The 17,396-nt window shown below is 41.5% G+C and overlaps 1 protein-coding gene across 14 annotated transcripts in view; it reads left to right on the top strand.

Annotated features, from left to right (window-relative positions):
- itpr1b (inositol 1,4,5-trisphosphate receptor, type 1b) overlaps positions 1 to 17,396 on the top strand; it is an 80,855-nt gene that overhangs the window by 56,158 nt on the left and 7,301 nt on the right. For 7 of the 14 annotated variants that reach the window (XM_046384723.1, XM_046384722.1, XM_046384731.1 and 4 more), the window contains 13 exons: positions 1,378 to 1,488; positions 2,254 to 2,349; positions 2,421 to 2,555; positions 3,027 to 3,134; positions 3,642 to 3,873; positions 6,870 to 6,992; positions 11,485 to 11,660; positions 12,232 to 12,396; positions 12,638 to 12,827; positions 13,127 to 13,216; positions 14,154 to 14,302; positions 15,394 to 15,559; positions 16,588 to 16,748. In XM_046384723.1, the coding sequence (XP_046240679.1) occupies positions 1,378 to 1,488; positions 2,254 to 2,349; positions 2,421 to 2,555; positions 3,027 to 3,134; positions 3,642 to 3,873; positions 6,870 to 6,992; positions 11,485 to 11,660; positions 12,232 to 12,396; positions 12,638 to 12,827; positions 13,127 to 13,216; positions 14,154 to 14,302; positions 15,394 to 15,559; positions 16,588 to 16,748 (1,902 nt within the window). The remainder of the gene's footprint in view (positions 1 to 1,377; positions 1,489 to 2,253; positions 2,350 to 2,420; positions 2,556 to 3,026; positions 3,135 to 3,641; positions 3,874 to 6,869; positions 6,993 to 11,484; positions 11,661 to 12,231; positions 12,397 to 12,637; positions 12,828 to 13,126; positions 13,217 to 14,153; positions 14,303 to 15,393; positions 15,560 to 16,587; positions 16,749 to 17,396) is intronic. The other 7 variants (XM_046384734.1, XM_046384735.1, XM_046384726.1 and 4 more) reach the window with 2 other exon arrangements.

The following is a 17,396-nucleotide window of genomic DNA, read 5'->3' as shown; positions in this document are numbered from 1 at the left end:
CATGATGGTGGCATTCTCTGTTCGTGCCGCCACGGGGTCAATTCATGACAAGGATGAAACTGCCATGACTAAACAAGCAACTGGCTAAATGCAGCCACTGTTTGAACTGTTTTCAGTTCCCTCAAACAGTGCTAGAAGGAGAACTGCCAGACTAAACAAAGCTCTTTGTCCATATTTCCTGAGACCGTAAGGGGAGGGACAAGTGTTGCAGTTATTTTTGTTTGTTGTAAGTGTCTTTGTTAAATAGTGTCGAGATACTTGCTCCAAACCGTTTGGCTGCCACAAGCCATTGCTCCATTATGAGTTGTGGTACATGTTTGGTAAAGTAATATGTAAGTACAAAGCCAATACTCATAAAACTTTACCAGTATTTATGAGATGTGACCAGTCTCAATCAGCCAACATTGTGGATTGGCAAACTTAAGTGAATTCAATCGATATGGGGCACTGCAGACGAAAACAGGAAATCACTAAATTTAATCAACAAAAAACAACAACAACAAAACAGACAACTTACTTTTTTTTCCCCTTTTTTACCTCAACTTGTATAATCTTATATACACTGTTATTTGGAAACCAGAACATGTCTGATGTCCACATATGTCTCACACACACACACACACACACACACACACACACGTGTCATCTCATACACATATACCTCATCATACTGCATCCAGAAGACATTAAAGCTCATCAACACTTAAATGAATTGTTTTTTTCCAAAGCTGACGAGGGAAGTAACTGACGAGTGAGCGAACTCGCTTCCTTTTCGTGTCCGTTGAGAGTTGAACCTGCAGAATAACAACCAAATTCAAAAGCGAAACAGTACTAGAGAGAGATGGAGTGTGTGTGTGTGTGTGTCATTGGTTACTCTTATTGCCTCCTGTCATGATTCTGTGCCCTGATGGCTCCTTTATATTTCTTAGTGATGTGCCTTGTTCCGACATGTGACTAAAAAACAACAGTAATGGTTGCTGGGTTTTTTTTGTTTTTTTTGCTGCATTCATTTGCACTTGTTTAAAATTCGTCATGATGAAATACTCAAAAAGGGCTTTAAATAGGCTGTAGAAAATGCCTGACCTATTTACATTTCCTGTTTTGTGGCCTAGTTGTAATTGAAAAGCCCTGATTAATCGACTATAGATTGTGTTTATCTGATCATAATTGCTGCTGTTGCATTTTCAAAGGATGTCAACAAAACTCCAGCAGCATCAGAAAGCATTAGCTATTATATTTAGCTGTTGCTGTGTGTTTACACGAAGGCCCCGACAATCTGGATTCTGCCTTCAATAATTACACTGCTTCTGGTTAAAACTGGTGACCCTTCTGTTCCAGTCTATGTTCTCATATACTTGAATTTCATTTGTTCCTCAGAACTGCATTGCCACTCATGAATGCAATGGAATTGATATCATCATCGCTCTAATCCTCAATGACATCAATCCCCTTGGCAAGAAGAGGATGGATCTGGTGCTGGAACTCAAAGTGAGTGATTATTGGTTAGGTCAGTGGTTTGGAAGAGGAAACACTTAAAAACACTTGTTACATAATAGGTATTTTAATATTTGTTTCATTGCTTGATTTTTCTTTTTCCTGTGGAAAACTGTTCTCATGTCGACACGTCCTCATGCTGACCTATTTATGTTGTATGGTGAAAGAGTTGTTTAGATGCTGTTTGAAATACAAACAAAGCAGTGTGGTCATTTGAAAATTATTCTAGACATATACTCAAATATGATACAGCACAAAGACAATATATTCAATATTTACCTTTAACTTATGAACATTGATGTTTGTTTTGTTGTTGTTTAAGCCAGCAATACATTTCAAACAAGGTGGACAGAAGACTGGGAAGGTTGTGTAATGCTCAAAAAACACCTGTTCAACATTCCACAGGTCAACAAGTTGATTGGAGACACGTGAGAGGGAATCAAAGCGAAGTCAGAAGTCTTTTAAAACAAACATCAGACGAGGCACTGAAAGGGATAGACGACTCATTGAATTGCAGAGTTGCCGATCACATCACTGACTAATAAACAAAAATCAGCCAGCCACAAGTAATGATAGTGATCAGTCACTCCCTGCTGTGAGGAGCTACTTGACTAGTCATTCTCCAGAGATTATCAAGTCATGAGTTTAGTGTGCCAAAATATGTAATAGCAGCAACAATTTGGGAGAGTTCAGTCAGCGAAAATCAACCCGAGCTGATTCTGTATGCCCTGTTATCTGTAATCTCTCATCTTTCCACAGAATAATGCCTCCAAGCTTCTCCTCGCAATTATGGAGAGTCGCCATGACAGCGAGAATGCAGAGAGGATACTGTACAACATGAGGCCCAAAGAGCTGGTGCGTAGGACACCGACACACGTTGTCACAGGGTGTCGCTGGGTGTTATCTGACAGTCTATTTTCTCGCAGGTGGAAGTGATCAAAAAGGCCTACATGCAGGGTGAGATAGAGGTGGAGAAACCACAGGATGATGAGGAAGGAGAGGAGGAGCACTCTGCTTCTCCGCGCAACGTTGGGCATAATATCTACATCTTGGCACATCAAGTAAGCCACCAGCTATCTGTAAAATCAGCACAGAGACAGACTCACCTATGAGTAAATGCTGGCCACATACTGTGGATAGTTTGTGTCATTTCTGTGGTTGCTAGAGACTTGTGACACCTGCCATACTACATCCGCTTGTCTTTTCCAGCCCTCAGGCTGTGCGAGGCTCAGTAACAGGCAGTCTGTTCAAACTATGATTTAACTTAATTATAATTTTAATTACACTACGCCCATTGTCAGTTGCGGCCTTTTAGTTGAATGGATGGAATATCTTGCAATCAATGGAAGATTAAATGGCACGAACTGCACCCAGCTGTTAAATACCTACGAGCTTGTCTCAGTATTGCAGCATGTTCTCAGTTAACCCTTGTACGTATTTAACGCAAACCTTTCTGACAGTAATAAGAGCAGTCGTCGAAGCTGTCAGTAAAGTGTTCATCAGTGATTTGATGGTGTTTGTTGTCATTTCAGTTAGCCCGTCACAACAAGGAACTGCAGGCTATGCTGAAGCCGGGGGGAACATATGGGGAAGGTGACGAGGCCCTGGAGTTCTATGCCAAACACACAGCTCAGATTGAGGTCAGTTGTTAAGTCCATGTCTGAGCTAGACTGGACCCTTTGAAGCTGCCTTTGTCAGTTTTGCAACTTATTTTAACATGTTACTGTGGAACATTTCCAGAGTTTCTCAATTGTCTGCACACTATCTGACATCTATTGTTCGCATGTGGAAGCTGCAGAGGGTTGCGACATGTTTTGGCATCACAGTTGACTTGAGGCATGTGATGGTGTTTTTGTTTGCCCGCTTTTCAGTTTCATCGTGTGCCTTGACAGAATGGCAGGCACCTCTGGCATGTTTGCACGTTTTCTTGTGCGTGCTCAGTGAGAAGAAGGAATGCTGATTGTTGAGAGCGTTCTGACCTTAAGTTGTTGGCTCAGTCTATCAGTCACTTTTGTAAACAAAGCAGTCCCTTTAGTCGTATTATACAGTGCAGTTTGTGGTCTAGAAACGCTTGGCTTTATAGAAGATAAGTGTCAGCGAGTGACAGGGAGTGTCTGATTGGAAGCTGCTTCTATGGTTGTGTCCAGATTGTACGACTGGACCGCACCATGGAGCAGATAGTCTTTCCTGTGCCCAACATCTGCGAGTTCCTCACCCAGGAGTCCAAGCTCCGTGTCTACTACACCACAGAGCGCGATGAGCAAGGCAGCAAGATCAATGACTTCTTCCTGCGCTCCGAAGATCTCTTCAATGAGATGAACTGGCAGAAGAAGCTGCGAGGTACTCAAGAGGCTACTGGTAACACAAACACAGTTCCCTGTGCGTCTTTCTCCTCAACTCTTTTTCTCTTAGTTCCTGGTTTACACTCTGTCCTCTTGCATCCCTCCAGGCCCCCCGAGGAGCCCACCCTGAGTGGAAAGCAGATGCTAATGCCTCTCTCACACATACAGTCTATGAATGTTAGGTTAATTTGATATTTGTGGGTCTTGGTTGAACAGGAACTGAAAACAAAATTTCCCTGCACAAAATTTCCCAAGCTCTTCCTATAAACCTGATTAAAAGCCTTGACACTGCAGCACAATTAAAGATAAATCACAAATGAAAGCCTGTTTCTGATGTCATAATGGAGTTATTATTAAAAAGGAAATTCAAAGGATAGTAAATCTCCTTTGACGTTATATCTTTGGAGTTTGAATTGGGCGACACTTTGGGCGATGACTTATTATTTAAAAAAAAAAAATACCACAGTCACACAGTAATTGGCACAAATATGACAACAAAAATCATACACACAGATGTTAAACAATTAGACAGGTCTAACCTGTAACTTGTTTCAGTTCGCCTACCACAAAACTCTCTTTTTTTGTTTGTTTTTTTCCCCTCAGCAGGTTAGCAGAAGTGCAAATGTGATTAAAGTATTTTTTTTGTCAGTGTATAAATTGGAACCAAAGACCATGAACTCGACCTGATAATCGAACCCAACAGTTCCATGTGTGAAAGGAGCTGCACTCTGCTCCCTCTGAACCCTGGAGGCATGGAAGTGGGGAGGGCATGTAAACCGTGATAAGCAATTTATCAGCTTATTTAAAGTACAATGTAGTATAAGTAAATTAAAGGCTAAGATGGGTTACAAAATCTGTGCTAACAAGATGTAAATTGATGTTTTCCAGCCAGGAGAGAGAGCGATGTCGTATATCATAAACACAATAGTTGTGGTCAGTAGGCAAATCATATATGTATAAGGAGGTTACTTTGTCAGGTTCCTGACAAACGTTTTCTGCCAACGTTTAACTAAGTAAGCTGGGATTCATGTGGTCAAGGAGTATTATTCTTTACATATCCACCCTTGTCTCAAATAGTGAATTTGGAGCTAAAACTGACCTTGCCTGCATGAACAATTGATCAACTGCTGTTTGACAGGTCACACGAATGTAGAAAGTTGTTTTGTCTTGGAGGACAAAAGGGCTGTGGATGGAGTGTGAAGCCTGTCCTGAAGCTTTAATTTATTAGATTTTAGCTTTTGTTATTCCTGCCTTAGTATAAGCAAGAACAGGGCAGTAAAGTGGGACAGGAAAGTTGGTTGAGACATGGATGTGACATGTGATAACAATACTTGACTTGATTCACATTCAAGATATTGTTCTTACATATTGTGTCTTTGCCAACTGAGTTAGCAGGTTGCTCCAAGTCTGTGTCTTAATGGGATTAACGAGTCAGCGCGTCTCGCCCGTTGGCCTGTTCGAGGTCATGCTCAATCACATGTTCTTTACTTCTGACACAGCACAGCCTTACTTAGAAAAATTAAGACAGGATAGTAGACCGCACAGCTCCTGTTTATCTCTTACTGATCTTAAATGCCACAGTCATGAACGCTATTTTGAATTTCTTTTGACCCCCCCCCCCACCACTGCCTTGGGCTGTTCCCCAGTCTGCTACTGCAGGCAGTGAAGTGACACTGTGGCCTGTTCCATTGTCAGGCCTGAAGGAAGCTGGTTTGTCTATACTGTGATAACACGTGACGACAACCACCTCTCTCTTATCAGAATGAATCAGCAAAGCTGGAGGTCATATTGTTCCGCTGCTGTTAACCACTCATCACGAATATAGTGACTTCTGTTGCTAAAAGTCCCCACCCGCTCTGTGTATGTGTGTTTGTGCAGGGAAAAACATATACGTGCAGGTTCATGTATGGACACAGGAAGTAGCTGCCCCCTCAGCAATCCCCTAGTACACAACTCACGGAAAGAATCCGCAGTAATGTTTTTGAGAAAAAATCAAAAAAGTGTCGAAATCGTCTTTAACTTGGTTTTTTGTGTTTTATCTATTTTTTTAACAAATGAATTACACTGAGGATACGAGCGTAGGGAGGTGGAGCAAAGGTCTGTAGCTGCAGCTGTGCAAAAGTGAAAAAGACAAGTGAAAAGACAAAACGATTAAGTGATGAGCAAAGATTCACAAGGCTGGATTATTTACATGTATATTATTAACTCCGATATCAGTTTTTAATATGATGGTTACTAGAGGGAGAGAGAAAGAGGGGGAACTGGTTCATACATTAGTTCAGTGTTTCAGTGTTGTTGATTGTGTATTAGCTGTGGCTGCTTTGACGTACAGTCTGTCAGTGTTCAAGTTTGCAGTCTGCTATAATTGGAAACGTTCTCAAACTGTCGTAGATTCTTATTAATATCTATTAGATATAAGTTATCCTGGGCGTTCAAATTAATACAAAAACGTGAATACTGTGCATCATTTAGTATGTATTAGTATGTATGTATGTATGCATCATTTAGTAGTAGTAAACCGCCCTTTTGCAGGTTGACTTCTCATCCCCCTCAACTTCCAGAGTCCCTGACTTCATGTCTTTTTACTCTCCTAAAATGTGAAATAAGTGTGACAGTTTTTGTGTATTGAAACAGATTGAGGTTTTACCCTTTACCCTATAAAGTCAATCATTTGCTTACAGTTGGTGCTTATAATGTCATTTAAAACCAGATGCTGTGTGATTAATGTGTTTCACCCCTGACGGAGTTCAAATCACTAAAATGCCAAGCTTTAAAGTGGTTAAAATCTTGTTTGAACATGGCAAAAATGCTGCATGCCAAGCAGGAAAGAAAAGTCATCAGCGTGGTTATTTACACGACATGGAAAATCATTCCCATCTTTGCCTTGATTTTGAAGACTGTTAATTGGCAGTGAGATTAACGGCAGGATTCTTTGCATTTTGCTCCTCCTTGGTGTGAAACACTGATCAGTCACTGTGTGTTTGACTGTAAACTATGGCCTGTGTTCATTTCCTTCCATACACTGTCCTCCAGCTCAGCCTATCCTGTACTGGTGCTCCAGGAACATGTCATTCTGGAGCAGCATCTCCTTCAACCTGGCTGTGCTTATGAACCTGCTCGTGGCCTTCTTCTACCCCCTGGAGGGTGTCCGTGGAGGTCAGTGTGTTAAAGTCCTGTCACCTTTTACACTTTTCCTTTAACAGAACAACAGAATTAATGGAGCCCTAATTTTGCCCTTGTGTTTGTGCTCTGTGGTTAACACAATGAGTGTGACTAATACAAAGCAGGAAGTGGGAGTACGTAGCACAAACATTAACTGTTCAGACAAAGCCAAGGGTGGAGCAGGAGGCATTTAGTACATATTGTGCTTAATCTAAAACCTGTATTTCAGAGAAGAACAAGAAGAGTGATGATTTCATGATATGCTCTCAGTTATAGTCTGGAGGAATAGTGGAGCTCCTTGTCACCAAGCAAAAAGAAATATCAAGGCTTTGTGCGTATTGAAGGAGGTTTTCCTCATTTACCCAAAGCCGACAGTGGAGTTTACACACTATAAACTCTCTCAGAAGACCTTTTTGGATTAGTCTGAAAGCGGTGAAAAGCTTCCCTCTGATACTAGGGGAGGAGAGGGCATTGAGGTGGCCACGTTTTAAAATTTCCAAAATCAGTGAAGTGACAGATACACACACACACTTTCCACAGTAATTTCCCCATGTGAAAATGAGCTGAGCTGTGCCACAGTCACTTTCTCTTGAGTCCGCGTTTGAAAATGCCACGATGAACTTCAAAAAAAAAAAAAGGGGGAACTCCACCTATTTTACATATCATCACATCATATCAGTGCAGATATGTGTAAAATTTTATGGCTCCAAAAGTAGCTTTGAAAAATCTGTTAAATTACCCCTAAAGTATTGTTTGTTGAGTCTGTGTTCACCTTGACTGAACACGGCAAAGTTTGAAAAATGCCGGCGGAGAAAACAAAAAGAATCTCTGACCAAACTGTTGGCAGCCAAGTTGTATTTTGAGTGATGTCGGTCCCAAGAGAGAAGATTGTATCTCAGGTACTGCTGCGTTAATTTTGATCCTATTTTTAACTATCCATTTTGACTCCAACAGCGTCACAGGAGCACAGTGGTAATAAATACCTTTTGATGTGGTTGGAACATTCGAATCCCATCATTTGCATATTAATAGCAGTTGACATGTGACCAGTTTACCTACGGTAAGATGTGTTTATTAGTGTTTATTGTGCACAGTACTTCACAGAACAGTCTGTTCTTGTGCCTGTGGTTTGGGTGTAGCCTCACACCTCCCTAACCAAAGTAAGTTTCACCACAAGTGGAGGTGTGATGAGAATGACATCCAAGCTGAAGATCCAGAATCTTGAACTGCGGGATTGTCACAGAAGACTTTGATGGATTTGTTTTTAATTAGGTCCTGACCTGTTTATTGATACTGTACGTGTTCTGAGCCTGACGATTGGGTTAACGTGATATCAGACTTCTGGTCTCATTGTCGCAATTATTGAGTAGTGCACTTTACCATATGTATCACTTCAAGTAATTAGGTGTGTGTCTGTGTGTGTTTGCGTATATACAGACTTACGTAAATACTGTGGCATCCCCATAAGGTCAGAGTCTCTAGCAGGAAACATAATACCATGCCACTGACTATGGAGTTTGAAAGTGACATCTCCCCTGACAGACAGTCAGCCGTCAGACTTCTTAGACAACTCTCATGTAATCCACAGCATTGCCTTTTAATTAATCTGATAATCTATGCCAGAGTGGTAGAGGAGAAGGATCGGTCAGTGTCATCATACAAGCATTTAAAATAGATTTTAAAATATCATTCTTGTAAATGCTAACAACTTTTAAGTCATAATTCTGGCTGGGAAATGCTCTGATATATGCAACTTTTGTGAAAAAACACAAGGATAAAGTGTATGTATACAGTGTAGTAAGAGGTTAAGTATAGAAATTATAAGAAAGCCTTTTGATTTCACTAAAACAAAAACCAAGTCTTCAAAAGCTACTGAAGATAGTGACATAGCAAACTGCAGTTCCCCGGCCGATGAGCCCTAATAGCAAACACTATTTCTAAATTCCTTTTAGTCTTTAAGCGTGAAAGTGAGCTTGGAGTTCAATAAGAAAGTGCCTTCACAACAAACAAACACATCAGCTTAAGTCCGTCATTCAAGGTAAGTGAAACCAAACTAAATGGATTTAACGTAAAATTTTCAGTACAAAGAATCAGTCAGTATTTTCACTTGACTGACTCATACAAGCATCTTGTATGTGGTATCAGACTTCATAACTGAAAATCATACTATGAACACCTACACAAAATCAAGTTGATAATAAATAAATTGGTTATTAGTGTCTGCAGTCATTATATCAGTGAGGTATGTATTTAATTATACATTAAAAAAACAAACATTTTCAATCATTTGCCAGCCCTTTTACATTTTAAATGTCAATGTAATCTTTTTTTATGTTTTAATGAATATGTATTAAGAAAATCGAGCCAGACGAGCTGGCTTAAAGTAAACTACTTTATGAGGAATTAGACAGACAAGAAAACAGAGGTATTTCAGTTCCTTTGTGGGATCTACATATTTGACCTTGTTCCAGACACCATATTAACCCCTGGTCAGTGGTCAGTCATGTGGCCTAAATGTGAAGATTTAGGTTTGGGAAAATTCAGAAGGTCACAAGGTGTGACAGATTGCTTTAGAGATAAAATGTTCACTCAAAGGGACATGCCTGAGTGACACTAATTCCTGCATGACAGGAGGTTTTTCATCAACCAAAAGGAATGACCGACAGACCTGAGTATGTTTTTATGCACAGTTTCAGTTTTCTGTTTGTTTTGCTGTATCTTATTCCTTTCCTTTTTTTCTCGGTTCTCCTTGAGGGCAGTATTTGTGGGGATGTGAAAAGCCACAGCCGTTAAGGCCTGCATTGTTCCAGTGCAGAGTAGCAGAGAGAAGACACACATTGTGATTCGCATAAACTTTCAATTGTTCGGCCTGGGGTCAAACGGCGAGGTCCCTTTTGTTGGAACTTCCTCACAGCAGTATTGAAGAGACAAAAAAAGAGATTGTTAGCTTAGCTCTAGCAACTTCATGTGGTTTTCAGTGTCAAAGGTCTTCTGGGAGCTTAGCAGTTCATTCCAGGACAAGCCTGTGTTGGCTTTAACCTGGAGTCAGTCAGAAAGTGACCGAATGGGGAATATTTAATATCTACATTGATGCACACTCACACTCACGCTGTGTCCTGGATTCATAAGAGCTCAGACATATCTTGTTAATATTCAAGCCAACAGCTTGTAAACCTTGAATAAATCAAACTACTCCAGGGAACTTCATTTGGGCATGATGAGCTTTTACTGCAAGCTTGACATTGAGCCGCTTTTATAGCTTTAAAGGTATGCTTAATTTGCAGACTGCACGGACGCCATAAAATCCCCTTGAATTGGCTGCACAATCCCACTCATGTCTGTCAATGGATAGTGAGTTGTTTGAAGAGAAGCTGTGGTTGGGAACCTTTCCCTGTAGTGGCCTGGTGTGCTGAAGTCCTAAGTGGTTCAGGTCAGGTGACTGTTTGTATAGGATGTCAGGTAAACTTGGACGACAAGTAGCCAAAGTGCCAGAGCCTCCACCCTGTCAAATGGTGACTATGTAAGCAGAAGCAGACACTGAAGCTGTAGCTCAAACAGACATAAAAGAAGCTTTGTTTTGTAAAGTAAAATCTAAATGTTTATCATGTAGAATACATCAGGCTATGCAGAATTAGCTCTAGTGAAGTTGTAAGTGGTTTAGCGTAAGTCTGTCTTCTAATAGCTGCAGAGTAAACAATGAATGATCTTTGACTGCAGGTGTGTGACGTACAAGCCGGTGTGTCTGGGTTGGTTGCCAAGTCCAAGCGCCCGAGCTGGCCTGTTACGAAGCAGCACCCAGGAACGTCTCTGATGAATATAGCTGGAGCCGAGTGTATTTTTAGCCGACTGGAGGTTATGTAACACTTACCTGTCATGTGATCTGTACATAGAGAGGTGAGAATTAGGAGGTCTCAGAAGTGAGGGGATGGAGGTAGACGTTCAGAGTGGTGTTCTTGATGCATCAGTGAATAGAAAACCTGACCGAGGGGTTGGATTAATATTAACAAGGTGATGCAGCCTTTCCTCTACATGCTGGTCAGGACTTGCCACTGAGCTAGTGCCTGAAGAGGTCCTGATATTGCTTTACTTGCCCACTCACACACACACACACACACACACACACACACACACACACAGACAGACAGACAGACAGCAAGCTCTGCTCTTAATAACGAGCTCCAGGACTACTGGGATCATGAATGATATCATTGGGATTTCTTTGTCCTGGGAACACATGGAGCCAGTCAACAAAACATCATTCACAAATGAATGCATAATTAGCTTCAGGTTCTTCATCTGGTTTCCAACTTGGTAATTGTACTTCTCCTTCGTGATGACATGTAATCACCTTATAAAAGTTGTGGTTTTGTGGTCATGTTGACATCACTGGTAGAGAAGCGTGAGAACCAAAAACAGTTTTTTTCCTTCTATGAAAAGCATGATTAAAAAGTGAATGCTAAATGAATGTGACGTCCATCATCCTCAGGTACCCTGGAGCCCCATCTGTCTGCCCTGCTGTGGATGGCCATGCTGGTTTCTCTGGCTATAGTCATCGTCTTGCCTCAGCCTCACGGCATTCGGGCACTTATTGCTTCCACCATACTGCGCCTGATCTTCTCTGTAGGCCTGGAACCCACGCTGCTCCTGCTGGGCGCTTTCAATGTAAGTTTGCATCAGTGTATTGAAAAAGGCAATGAGCGTTTGTCCAGAACTCATGTGCCGTGTCGGATTTAGATATGCTTTATTGCCCAGTGCATGGCTGAGTGGAATTTACCTTGGCAAAAGACACGGTCACATGCCAAACATCAGCTAAACTTGATGATGCAGGACTTCCATGTACACAGAGCAGGACTTCTAGGAGTGTGGTGCAAAATCAAGCATTCAGCTAGATTTCACGTTCAAGTGAACATGCAGACATACTGGTTTAACAGTTGAGGCTGCATTACAGCTGCTAATAGAAATGTCACTCAAAACTGTTAGGCATTGAGGCATGAACCAGGGAGATTCCACACCACTTTATTTTCAATGCTCTTAACAGTAAGTGGTGACTGTAATAATAATAATAATAATGATAATAGTAATTATAATAATAATAATAATAATAATAGCAGTAATTTAAAAACCTACTCAAAGATGTAATACAACTATAAAAGCCTTTCCTTCTCAGTTTTGAATATTCTGTGCACTATGATGGCATGGCTGCTGTCTCTACATGTTGTCTATTGTTCTTCAGTTATGTAATAAGGTCATATTCCTGATGAGCTTCGTTGGGAACCGTGGAACCTTCACACGCGGGTACAAAGCCATGATTACAGATGTGGAGTTCCTGTACCACCTGCTCTACCTGATTATTTGCAGCCTGGGGGTCTTCGTTCATGTCTTCTTTTACAGCCTGCTAGTACGTGAGCACGCACATGAAACATATGATCTTACCCGTGCATACATATTTACACACATGGACACAGACACTGTAACAAGCGTAGGATTCAAATGGAGTTTGATTGTTCATAAAGGGGCAAATACTCTCTATTTGTCCTTCGACCAAATGTGGCCTTTAGTAGTCTTCATGCTCACATTAACGCACACAATTCTGTCTTTTTCAACACACACACATCTCTGAATCCTTCCTCTTCCTCCAGCTCTTTGATCTGGTTTACCGAGAAGAGACCTTGCTGAACGTAATAAAGAGCGTGACTCGCAATGGCCGCTCCATAGTTCTCACTGCTGTGCTGGCTCTTATCCTCGTCTACCTCTTCTCCATTGTGGGCTATATCTTCTTCAAAGACGATTTCATTTTGGCTGTCGACAGAATACCCAACAAAACACTAGGTATGTGGAAATACAGATTTTCTTGTTTCTCATTCCCTTCTCAAGACGAGCGTAAATTACTTGCCCTCCCTGACCCATGCGGTCAAGAGACTGAAACAGAGACAAATGCAGAATACATATTGTCAAAGTGAAGCAGAGGAATTCAAAACGTTTGTGCCCACATTGATGTACACACATTTGACTCTTGACATTACCAATAATTTGTGTATATAAAGAATGAGGCCATTAGTAAGCATTGCGAACAATTTTTAAAAACAAATTGTACAGTTACATAATGTTTTGTGTTCCCAATTGAACAGAGCATGGAGCCAGTATGATGGGAGAGTTCTTCTCTGGTGGAGTGTGCCAGAAAGAAAATGGGGAGAACTGCTCAGAGGCTGTGATGGATGGTAGGTGGACAAAAGTGAAAGATAATTTTGTGTGTGTGTGTGTATGTGTGTGTGTGAAAGAGAGAGTGAGAGACGGGGTGAGGGATTGAGCGTGTTTGTGCATGCATGTCTCTGAAGAGATCCCAAATATTTTTGTGTGACTCTGCTTATGTCTGTCTGTCTAAGCGCACATAAAGGACTTAATGCCCTCGCAGATGTTTGAGACAGGCAGAGGAGAGTCATTCCACTGAGCTGTAAATCTGGGCAGCCGTGCGGTCATGGGATTACACGAGGTTGGGCCAACCGGGGTCTTTCAGGGAGCTGGGTCAAACACCAGGGGTTTAGACTCCCCATGTGTCTCAAGGGACAAAGCCTAAGCCCTAATGTATTGGCTCAGGGTTGAAAGGTCAGGGATTAACCACCATCAGGTACGAGCAGGTCGGCAGACCCACTCAGCAATGGCATAGACAGCCTCTCGCTGCAACTGAGTTCATGTAAACCGACTGACCTTGATGGGAAAAGCCTCCAACCAAAGATGAACACGTGCACCACCTTAAAATTGATCACCCATCCATGTCAAATCTTCAAACTGCCTGGGGCCTGACCTTGTCTCGTCTTCAGTATCCATCACCGCTAGGCTGGCTAATGCTGCGAGTCTGGTGACTTGTTTTTGTGTTAATAGTTGATAACATTCCCCACTTGTTATGCCCTTGCAGAACCCCAACGGGGCCAATTCAATAAATCTGTATTTAATAGAGTATGAAATGAGTTTTCAAAGGCATATATAGCATCTGTTGTTTATTGGATCTAAGATTTTCTATTTTTGGTGTAGCCTTTAGTGGCATTTCCTCCTCATGGTTTAAAGGCTTCATTTACTGCTAGCAGCAACACATCTTACAGAGCAGACAAAGTTTTGTATTCAACATGGACAAGAAATGATACTGCTGTACCTCCGTAGCTTCCCTCGCCGTCCAGCCGTCAGCGGTGGTGATCGAGGACAAGGAGAGAACATGTGACTCCTTGCTCATGTGCATTGTCACAGTATTGAGTCACGGCCTCAGGAGTGGAGGGGGTGTTGGGGACGTCCTGCGGAAGCCATCCAAAGAGGTACAAACCACAGGAAAGCAACAAGAAAGAAATCTCACCCAAATCTAGCTCATACTGATGCAGTTTCTTTTCCCCTTTCAGCCTTAAAAGTGTAGTCTACAATCTATGAGATTATAATAAATGTGGACAGTTTACCACTCTAACAAAATGCAATATACACCAAACATGCATCGCCTAGCACACACACACACACACACACAAAGATTAAATTAAGTTGAATTGAAGTGGAAGGAGACAACTGGTAAAAGAAGAGGACATTTAAGTTTTAATGAGACCAAGATTTTATTTAATTAACTCAAATTTTAAAAAATACATAACATATTTGACGCAATAAGCAGAACGTTCAGCTCGTTCCGTGCAAGACGGATGAGACGGCACGTAAGAAGTGCACTGAAAGGCTGCAGAGGATCTGAGAGAGAGAAAGATGTGGTCTGCTGGTATGTCAAAAAGGTTACACTGAGGACTTTCATAACTCCAAACATGCCAGAAAAAGCATTAATGGTACTTATCCAGGATGAAGACAAGCTTGTGTGCTACCACAACATGCGTTAGAACTGCAGCTTGACACATAGGATGAAGCCATGACTCATGCATGCTTATATAAACCAGCATTCATGTTAATTCCCTGTACCTGTGTGTGTGTGTGTGTGTGTATGTGTGTATAAATAGCTCCATAATTACATAAACATACAGTCACCCTCCTCAGTTTGACACCTGACACGTTTTAGCAATTAAACCTGACATCTCACAGCTCAAATGTTTGATTTAGAGAAGTTTCTGAGATTCTGTTCTCAGTTTTCAAAATTACTGAACACATCAGTGTCTATAATAATTAAATCACTAATGTTACACAGTTAATATTAATTCAGTGGATGTCCCCCCTGCTTAAAATGACATATCATCAACGTAATGATGTTCACTTAGCAGATGACAGAAAACAAATCCTAAGCAGTTTTTTGTCAAATAGACGTGTGATCGTTGGATAATGCACATTTTTAAACCTACATTTATGATTAATTGAGTGTTATCTGGCCCATATTTCTGCATCACTGTTTGTACTTACAAGCTTTACTCCTTTTTGGCCTCAACAGGAGCCGCTTTTCGCAGCCAGGGTGATCTATGATCTGCTCTTCTTCTTCATGGTCATCATCATTGTCCTCAACCTCATCTTTGGTGTCATCATCGACACATTTGCCGATCTGAGGAGTGAGAAGCAGAAGAAAGAGGAGATACTGAAGACAACATGTTTTATTTGCGGTGAGGAGCAAAATGTATCTGCATGGTGATATTGAGATTTCTGTTTTGTCAGTCTTCTGTCTTCATGATTAAAGCCATTCTGCCTACTCAGCAGTTAAAGACACACAGTGTTTCTTCAACATTAGGGGAATGTGACTCATGACCTTTGACACATCTTTTCCTGTCTTTTTTTCTGTCATCACTGTATCGTAGTCGTACTCCCTTCTTAGAACTGAGTAAAGCGGAAACGTCTTGCAGTTCCATTCGAGCCGGAGCTGCAAATGATACTCGACACAATGTGTATAACCTTTAGTAGCCCAGTATAATTAGCAGGTGTGAAGGCAGAGGTTTGCAAATGACGATATCAGGACAAATCAAACGAGTGGTCTCCTCTGAGCCTGCTTTTTTATGAGTGTGCGACTGTTTTGTTGCAGCTTCGAATCAGGGCTCTTTGCAAAATGGGGGCTGTTTTTCTGGGTAGCATAAACAATGAAACGCCTCCTCTTCCCAGAATGAATAGTTAGTCATGGCAGGTGCTGCTGTGGAGGAGGAGTGCTTCTTCCTGTTATCATATGGGCCTTGACCATGTTAGAATGTACACTCAGTCAGACACTGGCCACATCCAACTCAATAACCACAATCGTTGGTTATTTGGTCAGTTCTGGTTGTTCTTACTGCTTTGTGTTGGGCAACACAGTTAAGGGGTATTCCTCGTTTGCAAATGCTGTGAAAGAGCGTACGTGGATTACAGGGTTTGGTGTGACAAACAGTCCATGCACATTTTTAGCAAATCTTACCTCTGACGTTTTGTCTGCCCATTCCCTTGTGACCACATTTCCTCTTGTTTTTTCAGTCATCCTCATTTAGGTCATAAGAATGATTAAGTCATGGTGCATGTCATGAAGTGTAACTCTTCACCCTTCCAATGAAATGAGTGTTTATCTGATGTGTGTGTGTTTGCGTGTGTGCATGCATATGTGTGTGTTTGTGTGTGTGTGTGTGTGTGTGTGTGTGCTTCCGTATGCCTGGTTGTGTACTTTAATTTTTAGGTTTGGAGAGAGACAAGTTTGACAATAAGACGGTTACCTTCGAGGAACACATCAAAGTTGAGCACAACATGTGGCACTACTTGTTCTTCATCGTGCTGGTGAAAGTCAAGGATTCGACGGAGTACACTGGCCCAGAGAGCTACGTGGCTGAAATGATCAGGGTAAGGATGTTGTCATGCACTGCAAGGCCTTTTGTAGCTGAACAAAGAGAGAGTGAGGCAGAGTGAGTGAGTCATGTTTGGAATAAATAAAATAAACTGTAAACAAATCCTCAGTTCTTCAAACTCCTCTCCTGCTTTGAAATGCGACTCTACCCCACCTCGTTTGCTACTGCAGGCAGCAATTCGTGTGCCTCAGAGACTACACATGCACAAGTACCGTGCAGCTCTGAATTAGCTACCGTTGTGGTCTCTGCTGAGGTTAACCTTCACTCCTAAACAACACTGTCGGCAGTCAGGTTTATACAGATCTGGACAGAGTTGATTATTACAGCATTTTTCTCTGCTTTGGCAATGGGACAGCTTTTTTTTTTTTTTTGCCCCAGATTATCAGGTCTGTATTATGCAATCCCTGCCTACATGACCTTGAATCTTTCCAAAGTATTATCACATCAGTCAGCTTTGTGAATGGAGAATTAACCTTCAGACAGAGTCTGCCATTGGCATAAAATGTGTTAATCCCCTGAAGCAGCCATGCCTTACTGAACACACACACACACACACACACATGCACAAGTCTTAACCTGCATATCACTTCATGGTAGACACAGAGCATAGCCTCATGATGTTTGATAAACAACAATCTGGAGA

This window comes from Scatophagus argus, chromosome 3, assembly GCF_020382885.2.
Source record: "Scatophagus argus isolate fScaArg1 chromosome 3, fScaArg1.pri, whole genome shotgun sequence".
Taxonomy (NCBI): domain Eukaryota; kingdom Metazoa; phylum Chordata; class Actinopteri; family Scatophagidae; genus Scatophagus; species Scatophagus argus.
Note: the sequence above shows the minus strand (reverse complement) of the source record. Positions and strands in the feature narration are given on the sequence as shown.